This window comes from Rhinolophus hipposideros (genome assembly GCF_964194185.1).
Source record: "Rhinolophus hipposideros genome assembly, chromosome: 7".
NCBI lineage: Eukaryota > Metazoa > Chordata > Mammalia > Chiroptera > Rhinolophidae > Rhinolophus > Rhinolophus hipposideros.
This window is the reverse complement of record NC_138053.1, coordinates 7,114,130-7,138,267: the sequence shown is the minus strand read 5'-3', so window position 1 is coordinate 7,138,267 and position 24,138 is coordinate 7,114,130. Positions and strand designations below refer to the sequence as shown.

At 57.5% G+C, this 24,138-nt stretch overlaps 1 protein-coding gene across 2 annotated transcripts; it reads right to left on the bottom strand.

Annotated features, from left to right (window-relative positions):
• Nucleotides 1-555: 555 nt before the first annotated feature.
• STX1A (syntaxin 1A) lies at nucleotides 556-18,642 on the bottom strand. 2 transcript variants are annotated; one of them, XM_081053819.1, is made up of 10 exons: nucleotides 18,550-18,632; nucleotides 10,018-10,095; nucleotides 9,569-9,668; nucleotides 6,912-6,986; nucleotides 6,095-6,168; nucleotides 5,896-6,004; nucleotides 5,741-5,814; nucleotides 4,810-4,947; nucleotides 3,173-3,283; nucleotides 556-1,905 (listed from the first exon to the last, which is right to left on the bottom strand). In XM_081053819.1, the coding sequence occupies exons 1-10, from the start codon at nucleotides 18,577-18,579 to the stop codon at nucleotides 1,828-1,830; spliced, it is 867 nt and encodes a 288-aa protein (XP_080909945.1). In that variant the 5' UTR covers nucleotides 18,580-18,632; the 3' UTR covers nucleotides 556-1,827. The 2 variants fall into 2 exon arrangements, 1 of the variants encoding a protein (XP_080909945.1); XR_013993651.1 differs by having other exon boundaries at nucleotides 1,867-1,905; nucleotides 3,173-3,365; nucleotides 4,695-4,947; nucleotides 18,550-18,642.
• Nucleotides 18,643-24,138: the final 5,496 nt, after the last annotated feature.

Sequence of the window (24,138 nt, the reverse complement as noted above, 5' to 3'; positions counted from 1 at the left end):
GCCGTTAATGTAGGGCTTATAACACTAGGCAAAGTTGGGAACGATGGGCAGGATGAAATGTATCCATGGTAGCCATTGGCTGGCCATTCAGGCAGCAGCCCTGCATGGTCTGAGTGACGCTGGAAACAGGCCTGTGCCCAGTGCCTGGTTTCCCCGTGGTCTGCAGGGCTTCCCCAGCCAACGGTCCAGGCTGCCCTTTGGCCCTGAGCTGTATGGGCAGCTGCTGACCCAGCTCAGGGGCTTGTCTCCTGTCTGATCACTAGTGGTCAGCAGGGCAGGTTGTGTGGGGGACTGTCTAGCAGACTAAGAGAGGGGACCCACTGGTCACTTGTGGCTTCTAAGAAAAGGGAAGATCTGAGTCCATAGACATCAATCAGGCTTTGATCAGGAGCTAAGGCATTCAAGTTTGGTGCAGGGGCCAGAGGGTCTGGAAGTTGAAGCTGAGCGAGGAGACGGGGATCTGAGCCTCTATGCCCCTTCCCCTTAGTGTCACACACATTCACCCCCAAGTTCTAAGGCCATGGCATTGTAACAGTAAGAAATCTAGAGCAGAGGCATGGTACAGATACAAATGTTTATTCTACATAAAAATTTCACAAAATGGGCAGCTGGTTGTACCAAGACCTTTGGTGAAGGGGTAAGGGGGGGGAGGGAAGTCGCAGTTAAAGAAGGCAACATGGACAGTGGTCAGTCACTGGGCAGGAGCAAAGCTGAGGGACGTGGGGCTCACACGTGGCCCCACCCCCACTGCATGCACTCGCATGCACACTCCTTGCCTGTCAACGAGGAAGAGGGGCACGTTTCTAACTTGAGAATCCCCGAGATGGTGGGGGGGGGAGGTCCCCCTCCCTGGCTGGCTGCTGAATACTGCATCCAAGACACCTGACGTTCACGTGGCACATCAATGAGGGGATGGCAAGGGTAGGATGTGGCTGCAGACTTGAAGTGACATCTGACTTCCCGGAGCACGAGAGCAGGGACCATTGTCCCAAACATGCAACACAATGGCTTGAGGACTGGACAAAGGCCTGCTGGGCAGGATGGCTGGCCCTCTGTCTTAGCTCCAAGGGTGGCTGGAGACCGGGTACCAGCCAGCCTCTTCCAGAATGTTACCAGGGGTCAGGCACAGCCCAAAGGGCTTGCTCCTGGGGCCAGAGGGATGTGGGAAGGGAGGCTGGAGCAGCCAAAGACCTTTTGGACTCTGCCCCTCGGAAGGGGAGGGAGTCTGGTCTTCACACTGCCAGAAACCACCTGGCCACAGTGCCCTGAGCCTCCCGGCAGTGCCCAGCTGTTAGAGGCTTAGAGCTGGGCTGTCTCTCAGGACCGCCCTCCCCTAACCTGAAAAGCAGCACCATGTGGCCAGCTGGTCCCCACCCCTCGGGGGTGGGCTTGGGACAGCTGGAGAGGGCAGGGGAGATGGGTGGGGCAGAAGGACGCAAGGTAGGGGTCCAGAGCCTTGAAGCCCAGAGAGGGCAGACCCCCAGGTCAAGAGTGAAATTACAGAAGGCAGGGGAAAGGAAGCGTGGCTACCCTGGGCAGCCCTGCCGGGAAGGGTGAGGGGCCAGGGCCTGCGTCTTTCCCTTGCTGACCCATCCCCACCCCACTGGCTGTTAGCCAGCCTGGCTCCCCTCTGCCTCTTCTGTCCAGACGCACACTTACAAAGATCATGCACACGACGGCTCAGGGCAGGGTGGGGATGGAGGGCCCCGTGGCAGAGAAGGAGCAGTATGGGGTGGAAAGGAGAGGGCTCCGAGCCAGAGGGTGGCAGCGGCCAGGGGGACTCCTCGGGGTGGACCATCCAGAGTAGAGTGGCAGGTGGGGTGGTTTCTATCCGAAGATGCCTCCAAAGATGGAGGCGATGACGATGCCCAGGACCACGCAGCAGATGATGATCATGATCTTCTTCTGCACCAGAGACGCAGGGAGGCAAGGGCGGCCTCAGACGTGTGTGGGGGGTGGGGGGGGTGAGAGGTGAGGGCGGGAGAGTGCAGGGCTGAGGGGGGGTGAGAGGTGAGGGCAGGAGAGTGCAGGGCTGAAGGGGGCAGGGGGGATGAGAGGTGAGGGCGGGAGAGTGCAGGGCTGAGGGGGGCGGGGATGAGAGGTGAAGGTGGGAGAGTGCAGGGCTGAGGGGGGCGGGGATGAGAGGTGAGGGTGGGAGAGTGCAGGGCTGAGGGGGGCGGGGATGAGAGGTGAGGGTGGGAGAGTGCAGGGCTGAGGGGGGCGGGGATGAGAGGTGAGGGTGGGAGAGTGCAGGGCTGAGGGGGGCGGGGATGAGAGGTGAGGGTGGGAGAGTGCAGGGCTGAGGGGGCAGCGTGAGGTGAGGGCGGGAGAGTGCAGGGCTGAGGGGGGTGGGGGGGATGAGAGGTGAGGGCGGGAGAGTGCAGGGCTGAGGGGGGCGGGGATGAGAGGTGAGGGCAGGGATGAGAGGTGAGGGTGGGAGAGTGCAGGGCTGAGGGGGCAGGGTGAGGTGAGGGCGGGAGAGTGCAGGGCTGAGGGGGGCGGGGGGGATGAGAGGTGAGGGCGGGAGAGTGCAGGGCTGAGGGGGGCGGGGATGAGAGGTGAGGGCAGGGATGAGAGGTGAGGGTGGGAGAGTGCAGGGCTGAGGGGGCAGGGTGAGGTGAGGGCGGGAGAGTGCAGGGCTGAGGGGGGCGGGGGGGATGAGAGGTGAGGGCGGGAGAGTGCAGGGCTGAGGGGGGCGGGGATGAGAGGTGAGGGCAGGGATGAGAGGTGAGGGCCGGAGAGTGCAGGGCTGAGGGGGGCGGGGGGGATGAGAGGTGAGGGCGGGAGAGTGCAGGGCTGAGGGGGGCGGGGATGAGAGGTGAGGGCAGGGATGAGAGGTGAGGGCGGGAGAGTGCAGGGCTGAGGGGAGCGGGGATGAGAGGTGAGGGCGGGAGAGTGCAGGGCTGAGGGGGGCGGGATGAGCAGTGAGGGGTGAGGGCGGGAGAGTGCAGGGCTGAGGGGGGTGGGGTGAGCAGTGAGGGCGGGAGAGTGCAGGGCTGAGGGGGCGGGGAAGGTGACAGCCAGGAACTGGTCTGGAGGGTGGTTATAATGTACTGAGGGCCTGGGAGACGATGGAGGCTGTGTCTGAGCTGACAAGTGGCCTACAGGCAGACTGGGTAGGAGTCTGACCACTGATGGGGGGACAGGTCTGGGCAGAGTAGGGGCTACTGACCCGGCGTGCCTTGCTCTGGTACTTGACGGCCTTCTTGGTGTCAGACACGGCCCTCTCCACGTAGTCTACCGCGTGCTCCACGTTGTACTCGATCCTGTCAATCATCTCCCCCTGCAGGGCCAGGGGCACCCCAGCTCCAGAGGGCCCACCTCAGGGTCAGGAAGGGGCTCGGGCAGGACTTCGGGAAAGTACCCTGAAGTGAGAGAGAGAACGGGGGTGTGAGGAGGATGGGGTACAGCTTCTCACCTATGCCTTTCAGGCCAGGCACCGTGGGCCGCTCCCGCCTCTCCCCACAGAGCAGCTATCCTGCGAGGGACCAGCCATGCAGTCTCGGCCAAGGGCGTGGGGACCATGCAGAGGATGCTCAGCTGGGACTCTGACTCTGGTACTTGGTGCTGGACAGAAGACAGTGCTAGATGGGTGAAGGCAGAGGCAGGAGTGGGGGGAGCTGGCGTTTGGCTACAGCTCACAAAGTGATCAAGGTGAGCCCGCCATTCCGTCCTCCCCAGGCATGATGGTCTTCAACCTTTAAGATCGCCCTGCCCAGCCCCACAGCCCTCTTGCGCCCTGCAGTGAGGTCCCACGCAAAGGCCACTGCCCATGACCCTGCCCAAGACTCCTAGCAGTGGCGTGCTGGCCACCGACAGCTAGCTCTCTCCAAGGCCACCGCTTCCACAGGTGTCCATGTCACTATGGTCTCTCAGCCGGATGACAAGGGCAGTCTCCTTCTGGCCTCCCTGCTTCTTAACTCAGGTCACGCCACTCCTATACCTAAGACCCTCCAGTCTAGAAGAGACTCCAGATGCCCAGTGCCTGCCAGGGCCCCCGTCTGCCTCGTCCCCACCGGCCGCTGTGCTCCAGCCTCATGGCCCTCCTTTTCTGCTCCCAAGTCAGGACCACGGTGTTGCTGGTCCTTCTGCTGAGCCAGCTCCTCACTCTCCCCTGGGAAGGCTCCAGACTCACACGCCACCCCGCAGAGAGGCCTTGCTAAGCACTCGGCCCACCGTGGCCTCGGTGAAGGTACCAAGTGTGGCCTTGGACCAGGAGGGTCAGCATCAGCCTGGAGCGTGTCAGAGATGCTCAGTCAGGGGCTCTCACCCTGACCTACTCATTTCTGGGAAGCGGGGGCAGAGCAGGGAAACTTATAAGCCAGCCAGCCGTCCAGGTGATTCCTGGGCACTTTAAGTTAGAGGACCGTGGCTCTATCACAATGCTGCCCGAGCACCTGGCACAACTGGAGAACATCCCAGTTGTCATTTACTTATGCTGCTCTTCCATCCAACAGACATTGGGAATGGAAGAGCAGGCCCTCGGCTGTCCTGGTCACTGCTATACCCCTAGCTCTTAGAAAAATGCCCATTCCCAGTGCCCACATGACAGATAGCTGGTGCGTAAGACAGGACAAGGTGGGAGGGCCAAGCAAAGCCATGCAGGGTCTGGGGTCTGGCGGCTGAGCCATGCAGAGAAGGCCTTTTGGGTGGTCAGGGCCTGGAGGCAGTTTCAACAGCAGGTGGTTATTTACCTGAAGATGGTCCCTCCAAGGCAGGGCAGCGTGTTGGGCAGAAAGGGTTGGGGTCAGCGCAGCCCTGGCTGCAGCGCGGGCTGTGGCGGGGCGGGGACGGGGCCCGGGCACGCACCTGGCTCTCCACAAGCATGGCCATGTCCATGAACATGTCGTGCAGCTCCCGGATGCTGTTCTCCAGCTTAATGATCTCGCTGTGCCGCGTCTCGATCTCACTCAGGGCCTGCTTTGAGATGCTGGAGTCCATGATGATCTAGGGGACGTGAGCAGTGGGCTAAAACTCGGGCGCCTGCTGCGGGGGCCGGGCCAGGACAGCAGGGGGCCGAGCGCCAAGGCAGCTGGACGGGCAGTGGCAGAAGCAGGGCTGGAGGCTTTCTCCTTAGCTGTAGCCCTCCCTCCACTTTCGGCTCAGCTCGTCCTAGCTGTGAACCTACCTTCTCTGAGACTCAATTTCCCGCCTATCATATGGGGTTATGAACACTCCCTCCCTGTGCTTGCGCATGGTAATTGCTGAGTGGTAGTTCTTATTGCCAGCCCTGTACAGAGCTCAGACGACTGCCCCACGGACCCCGGCCTTGAACTGCCTTTCTCCTGTCCCCTCCTCCTGTTCCTCTTCCCGCACTGAATGTAGCTGCCCCTCCCCTCTCCTGAAACCCACATCCCCAAACTACCTCCCCACCTGTGTGCCAGCTCCCTCAGGAAGCCCCCTGCTTGGCGGAGCACAGAGCTTCTTCACTTGAATGTAGAGACGGGCACTGTGTCCACCGAGAGGGGAAAAAGGTCAAGGCTGGTGGGAGGAGGCCCTACGCCAGTGAACGGGCAGAGGGAGCAAGGAAGTGGACCCAATGGGGAGAAACCAGCAGACCGTTGCCACTGACATTTACGTGCCCTCCACCGGGTCCCTTCCCCTGTGTGGGACTTGGCCTTCTCTAAAACCTTCCTCACAAGGCGGCTGTGTCTCAATACTGTCCAGAGCAAGCGTGCAGCTCACATGCCAGGGTCATGGCAGGAGGGCTTCCCGTGAGAGGGGCGGGGTCCACACTCACCCCAGAGGCAAAGATGGCCGGGTTCCCACTCTCCAGCATGTCCTCCAGCTCCTCACTGGTCGTGGTCCTGCCAGCTGCAAGCAGGGGTCACACTGAGAGAAGCCCTCCCAGGGAGCTCAGCAGCACCCCTCGGCCGCAGCCCACCCCTCACTCACTGATCTCCAGCTGCCTCTGGATGCGGCCCTTGCAGCGCTCCCGGTAGTCAGACTGTGTTGCGTTGTACTCAGACATGACTTCCACAAATTTCCGGGACAGAGTGGAGTGCTGGGGGTCCGAGACAGGGGTGCAGGCGTCAGCCCGGCCCACAGGTCCCAGAGCCTCAGACGCTTGCCGCCCACCAGCCCCAGGCCACACCTGCGTCTTCCGGATCCGCAGGTCAGCAGATGAGCGGTTCAGGCCTTCCTCCTGCTCAATGCTCTGCTCGATGCCTGGGGGAACAGACAGCTGCTGAGCCATGATCGGCCCCCATTCACCACCGACACGACCCACACACCCAGAATCTGCCTTAGGATCCCCCCTGGAAGACGCGTGGCCTGTAAGTGGGGTCACACAGGAAACAGAGGAAGAGAGAGGGCCAGGTACAGATGGAGGAGGGGCCAACAAGGGCCTTTCCGGGCACGATGCATGTGTAGGTGTGTGCACATACGTACCCCCACTTGGGAGGCCTCAGGCACACACCAAGCTGTGTGTGTGACCGTCCACTATATGCTAGGCCTGGGGGCTCAGGCCTGCGCTGTCCTCTCCTGCTCACAACGGCTGGACGCCCAACAAGGGCTCATGCCCAGAGTGGCGAGGGCCAGGTACCCGCCACCTTCAGGACACGCTGCTCCTAGGCCTGTGCATTGCGGGGGTGCATGTCTGTGCTCACATAGGGGCTTCTGTTTGGGACCAGGCAGTGCTGGCCACTCCTCTAACCCTCTGTGGGTGACGTGAGGCCCCGAGTGGAGCACTCCCTGGATAAAGCCTCAGGCATCTGTCCCAAGGCCCTACCCAGAGCCTGGCACAAACAGGCCTGGCCGGTAGCTGTTGAGTGAATGGCACATGATGGTAGCCTCATAAAGGAAAGCAAGATCCAACGTACCCCCTGAGAGCTGGTGAAACCCCGCGGGTTGCGTGGAGGAAGCAGGCCTGGAGTTCCCCCACCCTAGTCAAGGCCGGAGCCCAGACTCACTCTTTAACTTGGAGCGCACTTTGTTTGCTGTCTTCTTTATGTCGGACATGAGTTCCTCCAGCTCCTCCTTCGTCTCTGTGGAGGCAGAAGGATGGGAACCCAGGCTCACCCTCCTGCTCAGGGGTTCTGCTGATGGGGGTATCTCCGCAGATCCTGGGGCTCCCCTCGTCCCTAAGGCTCTGCCTGCCTCTCCAATCCTGGGCCAAGGCCATAGCAGCTGCAGCCTCACACCCTCTCGTGCTGCCTTCCAAGGCGCCTCCCTTCTTTTGCTGGCTCTCCCACCCCCTGCAGATAACAGATGGGGCTAAATTTAAGGCAGAAATAATTGTGGAGCAGCTGGTGATGCTGGAGTTGGCACTGGGGAGCACTTACTTGATACTGCCTAAGTCGAAGGCAGGGGGGCTGGCTTACCTAATGTTACCTGGTGGTAAGCATCCAGCCAGTGGGCTGACGGGCCAGGGGCCAGCGAGCGGAAGCCAGTCCCCACACCAAGCACCCTGGGTGGGGCAGACTGTTTTCCACTCACAAAGCCCCCTCCCTAGGTGCTGAGATCAGTGGAAGCCAACTGCTGAGTGTCCAGTGGCTGGATGGGGGCAGGAGGCACCTGGCCTAGGTGGGAGATGGAGAAGAACTTCAAAGAGGTGGGCCTCCTGGGGCACAGTTGGACATGGAGGTAGAAGGCAGCTGGGCCTATGAGACGGTGAAGTTGGGGGAGGGCTGGTTTTTCTGGCCCTTGTTCCGACAGGAACCATCTCCCTAAAGCTGGCGGAGGCTATGGGGGTGCCCAGGTTGCCACACTCCCTAGGAGAGGCTGACTGGCAAAGTGGGGCAAGATGCTGCTTCCCTCTGGGGTGCTCGGTGGGTCCTGGCATTGCCCCAGCTTCAGGGCAGCCCCAGGACCACTTCCAGGAGAAACCACAGCTCAGCTCCTGGCTATCCCCTTCTCATCCACCTTCTGCTTGCCTCCAAGGCTGGGGCTTCTACAGGGCCTGGGAAGGGCATTTACAGTGGACGATCAGGTGGGGCCACTCCCAAGTGGAATATGAGTGAGGTGGAGTGGGGGGCTTTGGGGAGTGGAGGAGGGCGCCTCATTCATATGAACAAAGGGAAACTTGGTTACCAGCTGCTCTGACGTCTCAGCCTTTTTAAGTTCAGACCCAAAATAGCCCAGCCCGGATGGCAGCCCCCAGAGGAGGCTGAGCAGCCTCCCAGGAAAGCCTCTCGCTGCCATCTTTCCTTGTGACTCCTCTGTAACTCTGCTCCCTCTGTCCTACAACCTTTAACTTTACTCAGCCCACACCAGTGACTCCTGACAGCTCAGCTCACGGGTGGCAAGTTCGAGCTGCTCACTACTGACTGTATGAGGAGAGGTGCTGAAGGTGGCACAGGGGAGTTGCGGTGGGGAGCTAGGCAGCCCCACTGCCCCCTGCCCCCTACTTTCCAGCAGGTGACAGGCCAAATCCCTAGCTCTTTATAGTTCCTGCCCCACAATCAGCCCCCTTCTCACCAGGAGTGGTCCACCGGGGACACACACTGACCCAGATACACATGGGCACACAGACACCATGTCACAGCCGGCCATCCCAGACAAGCCTCTGGGGAGAGGGGTGAAGCATGACTGCACTGGGTATATGCCCTGCTTTGGGTGGTCTCCTTCCCCTTCCCACCCCTTCCTGAGACAGTCATCCTGGCTCCCAGCTGACTCATTTTGCCTTCCAAGGGCTTGGCACTGGGCTTGGTTGGTGTAGCATTGGCTTTGGGTTCAAGCACACTTTGAGGCTGTGGAGAAATATTTTTCTGGGTGCTTGAAGATGCTTGTGGGCTGGGAGTGAGGGGCCATAGAGAGGGAGACAGGGCTGGAGATGAGGCTGAAAGCAAGTTCTAGGTGCCTTGGGTGGCAGGCTGCGAGCCCTAGCCCCCGTCACTGCCTCCCTGGGGCTGAGGGTGAGCCCTGTCCAGGGGAGGGGGTCTCCAGCCTGCTGCGTGTTGTCAGCCTGTCACCTAACAGTGTAGTAATCAACACCCCAATAGGAATTGTGACAGCCAGGCCAGGGGGACCTGTCTGGGGACAGAGTGGAATGCACACACACACACAGGCTCCTTGTGCAGAGGGACAGGTGACTTCCTGGAGCCCTGAGAATGTCTGGCTCCGGAGTACCAGTGGCCAGGTGTCAGGGGTGCCAGCTCTTTCCGGAAGCTCTGCCTGCTTGGCCGGCTTGCCCTCCCACAGCGCTGATGCCTCAGAGCTGCCATCTGCTTCCCAGGGAGGCGAGGGAAAGGGAGGGGCTGGGCTGAGAGGCCTCCTATTTATCAGAGGCAGCTCCGTCCTTCCCTGTCTCCCTCCCAGAACCCCAGTGCTGCAGCCAGGCCAGCAGCCTTAGGAAAAAAGCCAGCTTACCAGGGGAGGGCAGGCTGGCTACCTGACCCCAACCAGGCCCTAGGAGAGCCACCCCTCACACGACACTTGCCTGAGACCCAGATCCAGTGGGTGATACTGGGCGCTGACCACCCCCAAGCCGAGGCCTGGGACAGCTGGTTTCCTGAGGTTCCCATGGAGCCCTCCCCAACCTGGCCAAGCCCAGTGCCGCTCCCAGGCAGCAGGCCCTTCCTGGCGGCCTCTGGGGCCTGGAATCCACCCCTCACTCCTACACACTCACTCTCATCAGGGTTGGGGGAGGCCAGGATGGCACTGTGCTTCCGCTTCACCTCCTCCACATTCTCTGCGATCTTGTCAATGAAGCCGCGGATTTCCTCCACCTGTGGACCAAGATAGGGCGGTCAGGAGGAAATCTAGGGACAGGGCTTCCTGGGCCTATGGTTTGCCCACAGTGCGGCCAGAGGTCAGGCTCAGGGCCAGGCGGGGCCAGCCTTCGAGTGGTAGTGGTGGGGGTGGCTGCTCCAAGTTTCTTCTAGACCGGGGTGGGAAGGAGCAGGCCGCTCCAATCCCAAACTTTGCTCTCCCCTGGGCTTCAGTCTCCTTAACGTCAAAATGGAGGTCCCGCGCGCCGCTGAGCCAGGCACAGGTGTGTAAGAGGCCTGGGCCTGGCTCAGCAGTGAGATGTGGTCACCCCGGGCGTGCCCGTGCATGGTGTGTGCTGGCGCCCACCTGTTCGAAGAACTCATCCATGAAGCGGTCTCGGTCCACGCTGACAGTGACGTCGTCATCATCGTCGCTGTCCTTGGCCTGCACGGAGGTGTGCACACGTGAGTGGGCCTGGGGTAGGACCACGAGGTCCCACTGCACCTGGGACCCCACACTGCCTGGGATTCATACGGAGCAGGCTTGCAGGCTGCAAATCCAGGGCCCCGACCACCCTCCTCTGTCCTCCTGGCGGGGACAAGGCCTGGCTGTGCCCTAGCTCCCAGCCACACTGACACCTGGGAGATCCCTGCGGACCCAGCAGAGGGAAGAGGCCCTGCCTGCCCAGGTGGTGACGGGGCTCAGTCACTCTCTCCAGCCCAGGGACTCCGCCCCCTGCCCAGCGGCCTGCCTCTTCCCCAGCACTTCCTTCACCCTAGGGTGCCACTCGGAAGGCCCTGCCATTGACTGGGCAAAACAACCTGAGGGCTGGCCCCCAGCCAATGGCTCCAACTCTCAGACCTTGCCTGAGACAGACTGCTTGGCAGCCAGGTTGTCTACTCTCCTGGCTGGAGTTCCCAAGCTCCGTTTCCTGGGACGGTCCAGGAGGGGAATGCCTGGGCTGTGGCAGGCCTGGGCAGCAACACCCCCCTCCTGAAAGGTTCGACGGGTCAGACGCAATGCCCCAGACAGGCCTGAGAGACTGCCTGTGCGGGGCTCTGCCAGCGGCCAGCTTTGTCCACTCAGCCCTCTCAGGAGCTTCTCTCCTGCTCAGTGTTGACATTGCATCTTGACCCTCTTTCTTTCCGGGCCCAGGGCTGGGCCCAGCAGGAACGAGAGGCCAGTCATGTGGCCACTTGGCTCAGGCCTGCCTTAAGCCTCAGCCACAGGCTCAGCCCCACCCTGCTGCCCCAGGAGCAGCCAGACAAAGGCCCCCACCCCCATCACGCCCCCACCACGGGGTGGGGTAATTACACCTCTGCCTCCCCAGCATGCTGGCTATGCTCATTACTGTGCACCCCATAACTTGACTCCACCAGGGTCAGCCCACTATGCTGGTAAGGCCAAGGTCCCTCTCCATGGCCAGGGCCAGGATACCCAGGGCAGGACCATCCTTCACCCCTCACACTGAGGTTCCCAGGCTTGGTCACGCCTTCTCATTTTTTTTTTTAATTGGGGAATGTTGGGGAACAGTGTGTTTCTCCAGGGCCCATCAGCTCCAAGTCAAGTCGTTGTCCTTCAGTCTACTTGTGGAGGGAGCAGCTCAGCTCCAAGTGCAGTTTCTGTTTTCAATCTTTAGTTGCAGGGGACACAGCTCACCATCCCATGCGGGAATTGAACCGCAACCTTGTTGAGAGCTCGCAGTCTAACCATTGAGCCATTCAGCTGCCCCACACCTTCTCATTTTGCAAGACCCCACAGGGAGGAGGCACTAGCTTGCTGGGCACTGGCCCTCACATCCACACTCTCTCACATCAAGGACACAGGATGGAGGCAGGCGGAGGATGAGGGGATGGAGAAGCGGAGGGACCCATTAGGCTGGGCCCCACCTACTGGGTTCTGGGCCCAGCACAGACCCTGACTGGCTGAGGGACTCACCCTGTGAGTCTGTGCTCCTCTACAAAATGGGGACAATGAACTTGGCTGCAGGGAGGGAAGGCTGAGGAAGGGTGGGGAAGCATAGCATGCTCTGGAAAGGGCTGTGCCGGTGGGACTTTCAGTGTCCCACTACCCCACAAAAGTGGGGTTTGGGTAGGAGCTTTATGGAGACGGCTCTGAGCAGCCCCTCTCATCAAGATATCACACCTCTTCCCCCAGAAGTTAAAATAATCCTGGCTCCTACAAGTGCTTGCAGCTGTTACCAGGTGGCCCCCTCCCCGCCACCTACTCCCTTACCAATCCCACCTATAGACATAGGGACTCTAGGAGCCATTCCCATACTTTTAGACCATGCCTGGCCCAGGAATTTCCCTAGGGAAACTGAGGCAGAGTGCAGCCTGGAGGAGCCCAGTTCCCTTTCAGGTTGGCAAGTGGCCCCAGGAGCTCCTGTCCTTCAACGTCCTGCCTGATCTGTTCTTCTGGTGCCCAGAAGACAGGAAGGGGCAGAAGGAGAATTTCCCAGCTCCCTTCCCAGAAAGAGTAATGACCAGCTAGGGCCACAGACAAGGGCACCTGAGCCACCAGAGATGAGAGTCACTGCCAGAGACCCCTGGGATGTGGGTTGGTGCCCCTCGCTGGACCTCAACTTGCCCACCTGTGAAATGAGGACATATCTTCTTCAGCCGTCCAGCCAGCTCTGACCTGCTACCTCCAGAGCCTCCGCAGAGGGCTGAAGGCTGGACTCAGGTAGCTCCTCCAAAGGAGGTTGGCAGGAGAGACGCCCACACCCTCCTCCAGGCTCTCCTTCTATGAGGGCAGAGCTGGGGAAAGCAATGCCTGGGGACAGGGTCTGACGGGACCCAGGGGAGGGCATTCAGACTGGCCTCAAAGCCAATTGGGAGGTTTAGGTCCTGACCTCACAGCTTTGGTCAAACCATCCATGGCTCCAAGCAAAACTTTGAGGGGATACTCCAAGCGGACCCTTCCTTACCAAATCCTACTGCTTCTTCCTCCTGAGGACTTCTCACCCCCACCCACCTCTTTATCTCACTGCCCCAGCCTGAAATCTGATCCTAGCACACTTCACCTATAACGGGCTCCCTGCCCCTACAATCCACCCACTGTCCTCCCTGCTTTCTCCATGCAGTTCCTGCTGCCTGGGATGCTAACATTACCCTCATCCTCAGATGCCACCTCCTTCCGGAAGCTTTCCCAGCTACCCTGGGACAAGGCTTCTAGAAGGAGGCTTCCTCTCACTCCTCTGGTTCCCCACATCCTATTCACATCCCCTCTGGGGCCACAACCAGACTCTCAGGCCCTAAGGGACCTGAAAAATCACCCTGGCCACAGCTTCCAGTTTCAGTTTGCATGCCTCCTGTGATGGCGAGCTCATTAGCTTTCCCAGGCAGCTCTGCCCTCTTGGTTAGAAAATCCTCCCTTTCCTGTGGTTTGGTCCAAGCTACAAAGAACTTGTTGGTGCCCTCTCCCTGGGCTGGCTGTACCAGATATCTAAAAGCAGCATCCACATCTTCCCTGGGTTTTTCTTCTCAAGTTGACCATTCCCTCCCCTTCAGATCCTTCCCGGGGGCCCTAAATTGTAGCTCCTGCTCCAGACTGTTCAGCGTGGCCTGTTTTCGCCAGTAGTACAGAATACAAACTGAATCTGCTGCTGACTGTGGTCTGAGCAGTGCCAAACAGCTGACCCATCCCCTCCTTCTTTCTACATGTTGTACCTCTGTTAATGCAGCCTGATATCACAAAAGTGATCCTACAGCACTTGCTGCCAAGGAAAACCCCAAGCCCCTCCCCCACCAGTCTTCTTGGTTGGATTCTGGGCTCAAGTGAAGGAACTTCTTTCTGTTTCATTTCTTTATTTATTCTGATCCTTGTTCTAGTTTGTGAGACTCTGATGGCTCATGACTGTTACCTCCTGCAGCCTCATTCACACCGAGGCCAGAGCCCTGTGGCACCTGTCTAGAGATGTCCTCCAGATTAACACAGACCGCTAACCATTTCTCACTGGACACTGAATGAATGTCAGGGAAGTAGGATGCCAGCCCCCCTACCGCTCCTACCCCCCAACCCAGACATGCTCCTGACCAAGAAGGAACTTGGAACGACTGTCTTCTTAATGTCCTGGGCTGGCCAGGGTGGACCTCACATACATGCACCAAGTGGGTACCCAGATATCCGTTGAATGATTAGGGCCCCAGCTCTCTTGGGAATCTACCAACCCTCTCTGAGTGGCCGTCACAGCTCTGGAAAGAGGGCTGGGTTGCAGGTGGGGACATGGGAGGCTTCTCCATGGAGGAGGCAGCTGGAGTCGTGGGGGCAATTACAAGCTCCAAGGTCCAAATATCTTTTGGATCAACCCACCCAGACATCGTGAGGGCTCCCTACCAGCTACCTGGTCCAAACTAGGCTCTACCTCTCTCTCCGGAACCCCCTCTTCTGAAACCCCCTGTTCAGAAGCCCCCGTTCCCAAGGGCCCCTCAAATCAGAAACTGGGAGGCATCCATACTTTTCCTCCTCCTCTCATATCCAACCAACATCTGATTTTATCCTGGTGTTTTCTGTTCATCCTTCAGTGGTTCTCAACCCTGGTCCAACACCAGCATTCCTTGGGAAGATTTGGAAAAAAACACCTTCCAGGGTACTACCCAAAGTGATCAAATCAGAATTTACAGAGGTGGGGCTGGTGAGGCTACGTTCATGGTCTCCTAGGACTGAGAACCACTGGTCTGGTCTCACTCCCCTCGGACCTGCTGGCTGTCTCGCTCCAGCTTCACCACCACCAGCCTAAGCAACCAGGAATGAAAGCTAGGCAGGGTGGAAGGGGTACTGCCCGCACCACAGCAAGAGAAGATCCTGCTAGAACCAGCTAGAATCACTGGCAGGAAACCCTAAGCTTCCCCTAGTGGAGGCCAGGCAGCCCTGGTGGTCTCGCCTGGCAAAAGCTCTAGGATTCCAAGGATACCTTCTTGGAAACACGAGTTTGCTTCCTCCAAGAGGCTTGGAGGCCAGGCAGCCTCCAGCCGGTCCCCAGAGATGGCAGCAGGCCAGCCAGCGGGTTGATTCATTCCTGCTGAGCAGGAGTTGCTGTTGTCTGCCTTGAGAGCTATTTTTTCCCCTTCTCCTTTTTAATGACTAATCAAAGTCAATATCACTAGAGCAAAGAGGCCCAGAGCTGAGTCAGGGGTGTGTGAGAGGCTGAGCTGGGTCTCCAGGAAAGAGGGCTCTCCAGTGCGATCCCTTCACCCTCTCCCCATCCTGCGTACTCCCTCCTCCACCAGACAGATCCCTGCTCCCAGCAGGGTCTGTGCCTTAGCAGAGCCCCAGCACAGCTCAGGGCGGCAGCTTCAGGCGGTGGGAAAGGGCTGGGCTCTGCCCTCAGACATTGTGTGACCTTGGATAAACCCCTGGCACTTTCTGGACCTCACTTTTCCAATTTGTAAGATAAGAGGATGAATTACATAGCCCCTGAAGGCCATTCCAACGGCACCCCAGATGAAAATGTGCCCAAATCCACTGTTTCTTCTGGAAAGAGGTAACTGGAAGGAGGGAGGCATGGAGACAGCATCCTGGCCCTGTTCTTACACCTTCCACTCTGCAAGGCAGATCCTGCTGGCTCCGTTGTACAGATGAAATGAGCATAGAGGGTACGGCACAAACCTGCCTGGTGTTAACTGCGGGACCCCCAGTCTCTTCCCAGGAAAGAGAAAAAAGTAACTGGTGGGCAAAGGGAGGCACTGGGCTTCCCATCCAGGCCTGTCCTGGCTGCTCAGCAGGCTGGGCTGTGCTCTGGACTAGGTGTCAGGACCACCTGTCATTCTCTCCTGATTGGGCATTCCCACCTCTCTGCCTTTCCTCACGTTGGTCCCTCCTTTTGAACCACCTCTCTTCTCCCCTTCAAATCAAACTCCTTCTCTTGGGCCATCCTAAGTCCTCTTCTTCCAGGAAGGCTTTTTCCAGGGTCTGGCCATGCTGACTGTTCCTCCTCTCTCTGTCCTCTGGCTTCTGCATCAGGTTCCAAGTGTCCCACAAGGCCTAGTATGTAGGTAAACACTTCCTGGGGCAGGCAGGTACTTGGAAGAAGCAGGCAGCTGCATGCTAGGCAGGGCTCCTGGGTCACCTCGCCCCCAAAGGCTCCTGCTTCTGTGACCTGCGCTAGTTTTTGTCCCTTTTAGGCTTCCAGTTGCTCTTCTGCTTTCTGAGGGCTGCCTACAAGGTCAAGGCCCCCACACTGGCCCCGGTGAGCCCTTCATTCTCCATCTGGACAGGAGGATCAGCCCTATGAGAAATGGGGGCTGGAGGCCTAGGCCTGGCCTGCAGAGTGCTGAGGAAACATGCCAGCTCCTTCCCTAAGTGTGACTTTTATAAATAAGCTCCCTTTGCCTGCCTTCCTTCCAAATGTGGTGTCGGGTGGGGAAGGAGGAGGAGGAGGAAGGAATGCAAGTAGCTGTCTCAAGCACCACCTCTGTCTAGGCCAGCCAGTACTGGTCTCCTGGTTCCTGGGGTTCTGATCTGAAAATTCTGACCCCTGGGGTTCAAGGTCTCCCCCACGAGTCAGGAGACCCGTGACTCCCCGCCAGCCTGCCTCTTGCCCTGAGAATTTGGGTTCTCGGTTTTCCTATCTCCACTTCATAGATGGGAACCCGAGGCCCAGAGGGAGACTTGTGGGAATGGCAGGGCCAGGGGAGATTAACTGTTCTACCCCATCCAGTGTGGGTTCTTGTCAGCTCCTACCCCCCAGGCTGCTAGAAATACCTAATGGACGGGGCTACTCAGCAATGAGGACAGCAGCCTTCATGGGCTCCGAATGCCTGAGGGGTGGGGCCTAGAGAGGAAGCCTCCATCAATTCACAGAGAAACCAGGTCTCCCCATCTAAGGGCCCATCCTGGCTAGTGGGGTGGGGGGAATGTCATAGAGACACATACCGTGTTTCCCTGAAAATAAGACCTAACCAGCAAATAAGCCCTAGCATGATTTTTCAGGATGACATCCCCTGAACATAAGCCCTAATGCATCTTTTGGAGCAAAAATTAATGTAAGACCCGGTGTTATTTTCGGGGAAACATGGTAGCAGAGCAACAGACCTGGGTTCAAGCTCCCTACAACCCAAGCTTTCCCAGGGGTCCCCCAGTCCCAGCCAGGCCTAAGTCTGCCTGTCTTCAGGGATTAGGGAAAGCTCCTTTCTATCATCCCTCTTGATCGACCAGGCAAGCCACTTGCTCTCCTGTGCCTTAGTTTCCTCCTTCAACAAAGGGGATGAAGGCTGATGAACCAGAGGTCCTGTCAGATATAGACGACTGTTCCCTCTGAGCATTGTCCCACATATATTCTTGTCCGCCCCACCAGGCACCCAAACATCAGCAAATGCATGGCTCACCATGCAGCCATTCACTGCACAGATAACACTCTTTCTCACTCAACAGAGCACAGGAAACTTGAGGGCAACCGCAAGGGCTGGCAGGGAAGTGTTTAGACACCACATACGACATGAGGGACCGTCTTCTTCCTTTGAAACCTCCTGAGGTTTTCCCTGGGGGCTGGGCATTCGGCCAGGAAAAACACGGATCTGACAGCAGGGTAGGGGCTGGCAGCCAGAGCGAGGGGGAAATGGAGGCAGGAGAGGACAGGTCTCAGACCCAGGCTGCGGGGGGGTGGGGAGGGGGACTATAAGACTGGTATAATGGGGATGACCCAGGCACAAACATAGGGAGGCTCTGGGCAGTGAGGACAAGCCATGGGATCAAAAGCCCAAAGGATACTTGCAACTTTCCATATGAGGGGATGTAGGTCTCTGGCTCCAAGCTGGACAGCAGGGGTAGGGTTCTTGGGGAACCATGAGCTAGGGCTCCCCCAGAGATCAGCAGGCAGGGGCTGCGAGCAGGGTGGTCAGCCAGGGGATCAGAAGAGTCAGCCAGGTCTTAGAGCCCTGATGGCCCTCGCTCCCCACAGGAAAGCTTCATTTCCTTCACTGCCCCCCACAACCCCCCGGCTTGCCATCCCCAAAGGGAGAGGTGTGAACGTCGGGCTAAAGGACAGAGGCCAGGGGAGGGGGCGGGGCTGTGGATGAGGAACAGGTGGCAGGGGTCGCTGTCAGGGATGGGAGGGGGTGGGCTCTGACCCCGAACCTTTGAGCACCCCCCTACTCCCCGCAAACTTCGCCCCAGGAGCCACACACCGGGGGCCTCCGAAACACAGGTGGAAAAATAGGTTCAGGTCGGGATCTGACCAGAAAACCCCGGAAAGGTCTGGAAACGCCAGCCCAGGCTGCCCCGAAGCCAGGAAGGTGGACCGGGGGCGGGTCTGACGCGTTCCGCACCCGGGCGGGCAGCAGGTCCTGATCGCGACCGGGTGGGGAGCTACAGGTGATGGGAGCTACAGGTGATGGGAGGTGACGGGGGCGGCGGGGCGCCCCGCGGGCCAGCGCCCGCCGGAGAAGCGCGGCCCCACCCGAGCGCCGGGTTTCCGCAGCGCATCCCGCGGCGGGGCTCTGGGCAGGGGATCGCCGGCTCCTTCCCCGCGCGGTCCCGCCGCGTGTCTACACCAGAGCGGGGAAAGGAAGGTCAGTGATCCGGCGCGGTGTGGGGACAGAGACCGGACCCGCTCCGCGGACCCGCAGAGAGGTCGGGCTTCTGTCCTGCCGCCGATATCCGAGGACTACCCCTGACCCCCTAAAACAAGGCGACGCCCCAAACTTTATTCAGTACCCCGGACTCCAGCCGCCAGCCCGCGGGCCAAAGGGGCCGAGTTCACGACAGTCCCTGACCCCGAGTAGGTCCGGGGGGTTGGACTTGTTGTGGGGTCGGGGTCCCCGGCTCCGCCCCAGTCCCTCCCGCCCCGGCCGGGGACGCAGGGGCTGCCGCCCGGGTGCCCGCCGGAGCCACTCCAGACGGGTTGTGGCCTGTGCGCTGGGCGGGCGACGAGCCGCGACGCTCGGGGACCGGACTCACCGTGCGGAGCTCCTGGGTTCGGTCCTTCATGCTCCCGGGAGTGGCCGCGGAGCCGGCTGCAGCCTAGTGAGCCCCGCATGCGCGGCGGCCGCCCCGCGGCTGCGCAGCGCCAGCCCGGCCCCGCCCCGGCCCCCGGGACCCCGGCCCAGCCCCCAGCCCGGCCCCGCCCAGCGCCGGCCCCGCCTCGCCAGGCCCTGGCCTAGCGCCGAGGTCTGGAAGTCCGACTCCTCGCCCCCAGCCCCAGCAGGGTCCTCTGCTGGGTCCAAGCCCGGGGACCTAGCCCCTGCGTTGTGGACGCGCGATGCCTGCCTGGGATTGGGCCCCAGCGCCCCTGCTCCCTCACCTGCCCCAACGCCCCCTTGACTTAGCTGCTCAGCATCCCTGGTTCTGGACCCTGGATCTTCACCCCCAGAACCCCTCACATCCCTCGGGATTTGCTGGAGGTGGGATTCTTCCCTCTTGATTTTATTGCTTGGAACCTCCGGCAGCCCCCTCCAAAAACCTCCTTCAGAGTTCCAGCTTCTGAGCCCCTGCCCTTCCTCCTGTCTCCCATTATCTCACCCACATTCAGGCTCATTCCCCCTCTTTCCCCAGGACTTGTCAGTTCACAGGTCTGATGCTGGATGACCATTCCTTTTCCTTTAGTTTTCACTCCCAGCAGGATGCAGGAACCCTTCTATTTTTCAGGAAGGGAGATCTAAGTTGTAGCACCCTTTCCTTACCCCTTGCCTGCTTCCCCAACTTTGAGCCTCAGCCCCAAGCCTGAGATCCTCTTTCCTACCTAAAAGCTGGGGCCTAGCTCCTTCTGGCTCTACTGGGAAGACCTTAGGAGTACTGTAGAGGGATAGTAGGTGGGGGCTAGTCAGTAGCAGATGCTCCTTTTCTGGTCACTGCCAGCGTCTTGTTGAGACAGCAGCCACACATACCCCCCAGCTGTCCCTTCTGTGCCCTGGCCCACACTGTCTTGACCTCAAGCCAAGCACTGCCCCTTCCCTTTCCCCGGGCTGCCAAGGTGTTGTTCTGGAGCTGGGCCAGCCCCCTGATGCCCAGTGTGTCTGGGCTGGCACTTCTCCCAGACTGTGGGCACAGGTTAGTTGGCTGGCAGACAGTCTGTAGACACTGTTCCAGCCATCCTTCCTTCCCTAGAAATTCTGGCCCAAGATTGGCTCAGATGTAGCATGGCATGAGAGACAGCCACACCCCTTTCAGTTGTCCAGACCTCAACCTTGAGTATCCCACAGGACAAGCATTGGCGGTGCCTCATTTGACCTATGCAAAACAAAGGCTCACCTGCTAGAGGGACTTGCTCAGGGTTATAGGGAACAAATGGCAGGGAAAGTCCTGCCTGACTCCTGGTACAGAGTGCTTTCCTGTGTGTAGCATGATTCAGTGGAGTGGGTCATGGGTGCACCCCAGAGCCTAATGTCTGGCCCTGCAGGGAGAGGGCAGGAAAGGGAAACACAGGTCTTGCTCTCAGAGAACCCCAGTGTCAGGCCAAGCATCACTTACTGAAATGAATGTTAAATGGTAGCATGCAAAATAAATAAAAATGAACATGTGCCCTTCACCTTAAACTCTGCCTTTCTGATAGAGGTCTTACCCTCATTCAATCACTTATTCATTCATCAAACATTCTCTTGAACGCCGTGTTCTGGTATCACTGTTCTGTCAGGTGCTCCTAGGTTGATGGGAGAGACAGACATGATTTCAATATGTGAGGGATCCAGGGAAGCTTTCAAGAGGCGGTGGGGTGCTCCAGCTGTGTGTTGGAGGAGTGGTGTTCAGGAGGGGGTATTGCAGGGGGTCTAGACAGAGGAAGGTGTGTGCCCGAAGACACTGGGGTGAGGGCAGCACTTGGAGAATCTCCGGAGCCTGCTGTGGTTCTCAGGTATGAGGGTTAGCATGGGTGGGAGCTGAGTGAGGGAGACCTCGAAAGTTAAACTTTATTGTGCAGACAAGGAGGAGACAATTAAGGATCAGATTTTCATTCCTGTAATCAAAAAGTACTTAGTCATCCTGCAACTAAGATTGAACGTGGCACCTTGAGCTGAGCTGCCGCTGAGCTTCCGGATGGCTCAGTTGGTTGGAGCGCGTCCTCTCAACCACAAGCTTGCAGGTTCGACTCCCGTGAGGGATGGTGGGCTGCGCCCCCTGCAACTAGTGACGGCAACTGGACCTAGAGCTGAGCTGCGCCCTCCTCAACTAAGACTGAAAGGACAACAACTTGACTTGGAAAAGTCCCAGAAGTACACACTGTTCCCCAATAAAGTCCTATTTCCCTTCTCCAACAAATCTTTAAAAAAAAAAAAGTATTTAGTCAGCATTTACTATGTGCCGACTGTTCTAGATGTCAGAGATGTGGCAGAAAACAGGACCAACAAAAGTCCTTTCACAAAAGTTCTTTCCCTCATGGAGTCCACATTCTAGTAGAGGAAGGAGATGGTAAACAAACAAACAAATAACATAGAATGGTGATAATATGCAATGGAGAAGATAAAGTAGGAAAGAAGAGATGGGGGTGCTGGGTTTGAGATGGGATTCCAGTTTTAAATTTGGTGGTCAAGTATGACGTTGGACAATTAAGTTCAGGAAATCCTAGAGAACGTGCTACATACCTCATTGCTGAATATCCCTATGGTCACCTTCGAAGTCCTCCCCTTGGGAAACTATACACAGATGCCTGAGTCTAGTCCACCCTTCAAAGCAATTTTGGAACTCTTATTCTGGAATGGCCATCAGAGCTGTCGTTGTATTACCCTTGATGTCCTGAATGTCATCAAAATGTCTTCCTTTATCTTTGGGTAAAGAAAGAAGTCATTGGGGGCTAGATCAGGTGAGTAGGGAGGGTGTTCCAATACAGTTATTTGTTTCCTGGCTAAAAACTCCCTCACAGACAGTGCCATGTGAGCTGGTGCATTGTCGTGATGCAAGAGCCATGAATGGTTGGGGAAAAGTTCAGGTTGTTTTTGTCTAACTTTTTCACGCAGCCCTTTCAGCACTTCCAAATAGTCAACTTGGTTACCTGTTTGTCCAGTTGGTACAAATTCATAATGAATAATCCCTTTGATATCAATAAAGGTTAGCAACATCATTGCAACGAGTTCGCGAACTTAATTGTCAGACCTCATAAATATCCAAAAGGGGTGAGGAAGTGAAACATGTATGTCTCTGGGGAAAAGCATTCTGGGCAGAGGGAACATCGAATGCAGTGACCATGAGCATGGAACGTGTTGGAGAAACAGCAAGAAGGCAAGGATGCTTGGAGCACAGTGAGTGAGGAAGAGCTCAGAGGAGGCGACGTCAGAGAAGTGGAGGGAAGGGCCTTGTGAGCAATGGCGCCTTTGGCTTGTACTCTCTGAGTAGGATGGAAGCCACAGGGAGGTTTTGAGCAGAGGAGGCACGTGATCCATCTTGGTCTTTAATAGGATCGCTCTGACTGCTCAGCGGAGAGGAAACTGAAGGGGAATGGAGGAAGCAGGGACATCATTTAGGAAGTGTTTGCAATAATGCAGGTGGCTGGGACAAAGGCGATGACAGTGGTGGTGGTGAGAAGTGGTCATATTCTGGATACATTTTAAAGTCAGAGCCAACTGAGAAAAAGAGATCGATCTCAAGGATGACTACGGTCAGGGTTTTGACCTGAACACCTGGGTGGTGTTACAGTTTGCAAAGGTGGGGGAAGAACTAGAGGAGAAGCAGGTTGGGGTAGAGGTAAATCAGGATTTGGGGTTTGGACCTATTAAGTTTGAGTTGCCCATTAGACAGCCCAATGGGGAGGGCAAGTAGGCCATTGCCCATGTAAGCCTGGAATTCCTGGGAGAGGTCCAGGATGGGTGTGGCCAGCATAGAAGGTTCTAAAACAGAGGAGAGCTGGAAAGGAGTCCAGGACAGACACCAGAGACTGTGACTGTCTGAACAAAAGTAGGACCATCAGGCTGGAGAGAAGGGTCAAAGGGATTCAATAAATTTATTTAACATAATATACTTTATTTCAATTATCAAAAGAATATGTTTGTTGTGAAACATGAAAACAATGACAGATATTATGAACTAGAAGCACCGGCCCTGGTGATTGACCATACTCAGATAAGAGCAGAATTGACACTTGGAGGAGGAGCAGATAGGGGCAGGTGAGGAGTTCAGACTGGGACGTGTAACCCAGACATCCAGGGAGACCTGTAGATGCTCGATTAAGAGTTGGTGTGGAACACCAGCTGGGGACTTGGGAGGCAGGAGTATCTGTTTGGAGTAGAGATGGAAGTTGCAGGCCACAGTCCAGACTGGGAGAAACACCTTGCCAGTGGCAAGATAGTGACAGGGAAGTACAAGGCTTTATGGGTCTAGAGGGAGCTTGTATAGGATTCAGGAATAGCACTGTCCCTGGGGCAGAGTTGTGGGGGTGTGCAGAACAGGAAGGGGCAGCCGACCCAGGCTCCATGGCAGGGGAGAGAGAGAGAGAGAGAGAGAGAGAGAGAGAGAGAGAGAGAGAGAGAGAGAGAGAGAGACTATGGGAGAAAAAACAAGGGCTGAAGGTGGAAGTGAAATGCTCCTCACAGGTGAGGGATGGGCAGAGACAGAGGAGCCAGAAACATGGCAGAGTTTAAAATAGAAACTGCCGCACAAGACGTCATGGGTCGCCAGAGCAGCTAACTCCCTGAGACCAGGGACCACTTCACAGAGGCGGGGCATTTGAATTGGGGCGTAAAGAATGATGGCCAGGTGAAGAATAGTACTTGATGCTACTATAACACTTATTCCTGTGTGTATATATTCTGTGTTGGGTATCTGTCCCCTCATTTGATGGGGACGTCTGAAGAGAAGAAACTGGGTCATGTTCTCATCGATTCCCCAAGGCTGGCACAGAAGGTGTGTTTGTGGAATGAGTAATAAACACCTGGAATAAGCAGTGTTCCTATAAAGGAGCACTGGGGGAAAGGCTGGACATTTGGGAGCTTTCAAGGCCTCTGGGTGCAACGTGGGGTTTCCATCCCACAGGCCCTTTGCCCCCTGAATCCCTGATGTTGGCAACTGCTGCCACCTGCTGGGAAAGGCTGGTGTTGCCTCACTCAGGCCATTGCAGCTGAGCACCTGTGTGCCCAGGTTGGGAGGAGAAAAAACAAGGGCTGAAGGTGGAAGTGAAATGCTCCTCACAGGTGAGGGATGGGCAGAGACAGAGGAGCCAGAAGCAAGAAAAAGCAATGGAGTGGGGTGAGAAGGTAGCCTTACAGAAGCTGGGCCCAGGTCAGGAGGCCATCTAAGTCAGGGGGAGCCTGGTTGTTTTGGGAGATTCGATACAGACAGGGGAATTGAACAGATTACTAAATATATTGAAGACATTTGGGGAAATGGGATAAAATATGGGAAGGGGGAAAGCTGGGATAAATCCTGTGCCATTGGACTGGAATTTAAGCTCTAAATGTAAACAGTTTTTTCCATATATGTAAATTGTATTTGTTAGGGTTTTCCAGAGAACCAGAACCAATAAAATAAATATGTAGAAAGAGATTTATTATGAGGAATTGAGTCACAGAGGACGGAGGCTGAGAAGTCCCACAGTCTTCGTCTGTAAGCCCGAGACTTGGAAAGCCA

Excerpts from the sequence above, each read along its gene's own strand:
- STX1A (XM_081053819.1), bottom strand. The coding sequence starts at position 18,579 with ATGAAGGACCGAACCCAGGAGCTCCGCACG. Across the intron at positions 6,987-9,568 it reads CTCCCCCAACCCTGATGAGA|AGACGAAGGAGGAGCTGGAG; the intron begins GTGAGTGTGTAG and ends CTGCCTCCACAG. Across the intron at positions 6,169-6,911 it reads AGTGCGCTCCAAGTTAAAGA|GCATCGAGCAGAGCATTGAG; the intron begins GTGAGTCTGGGC and ends CTGTTCCCCCAG.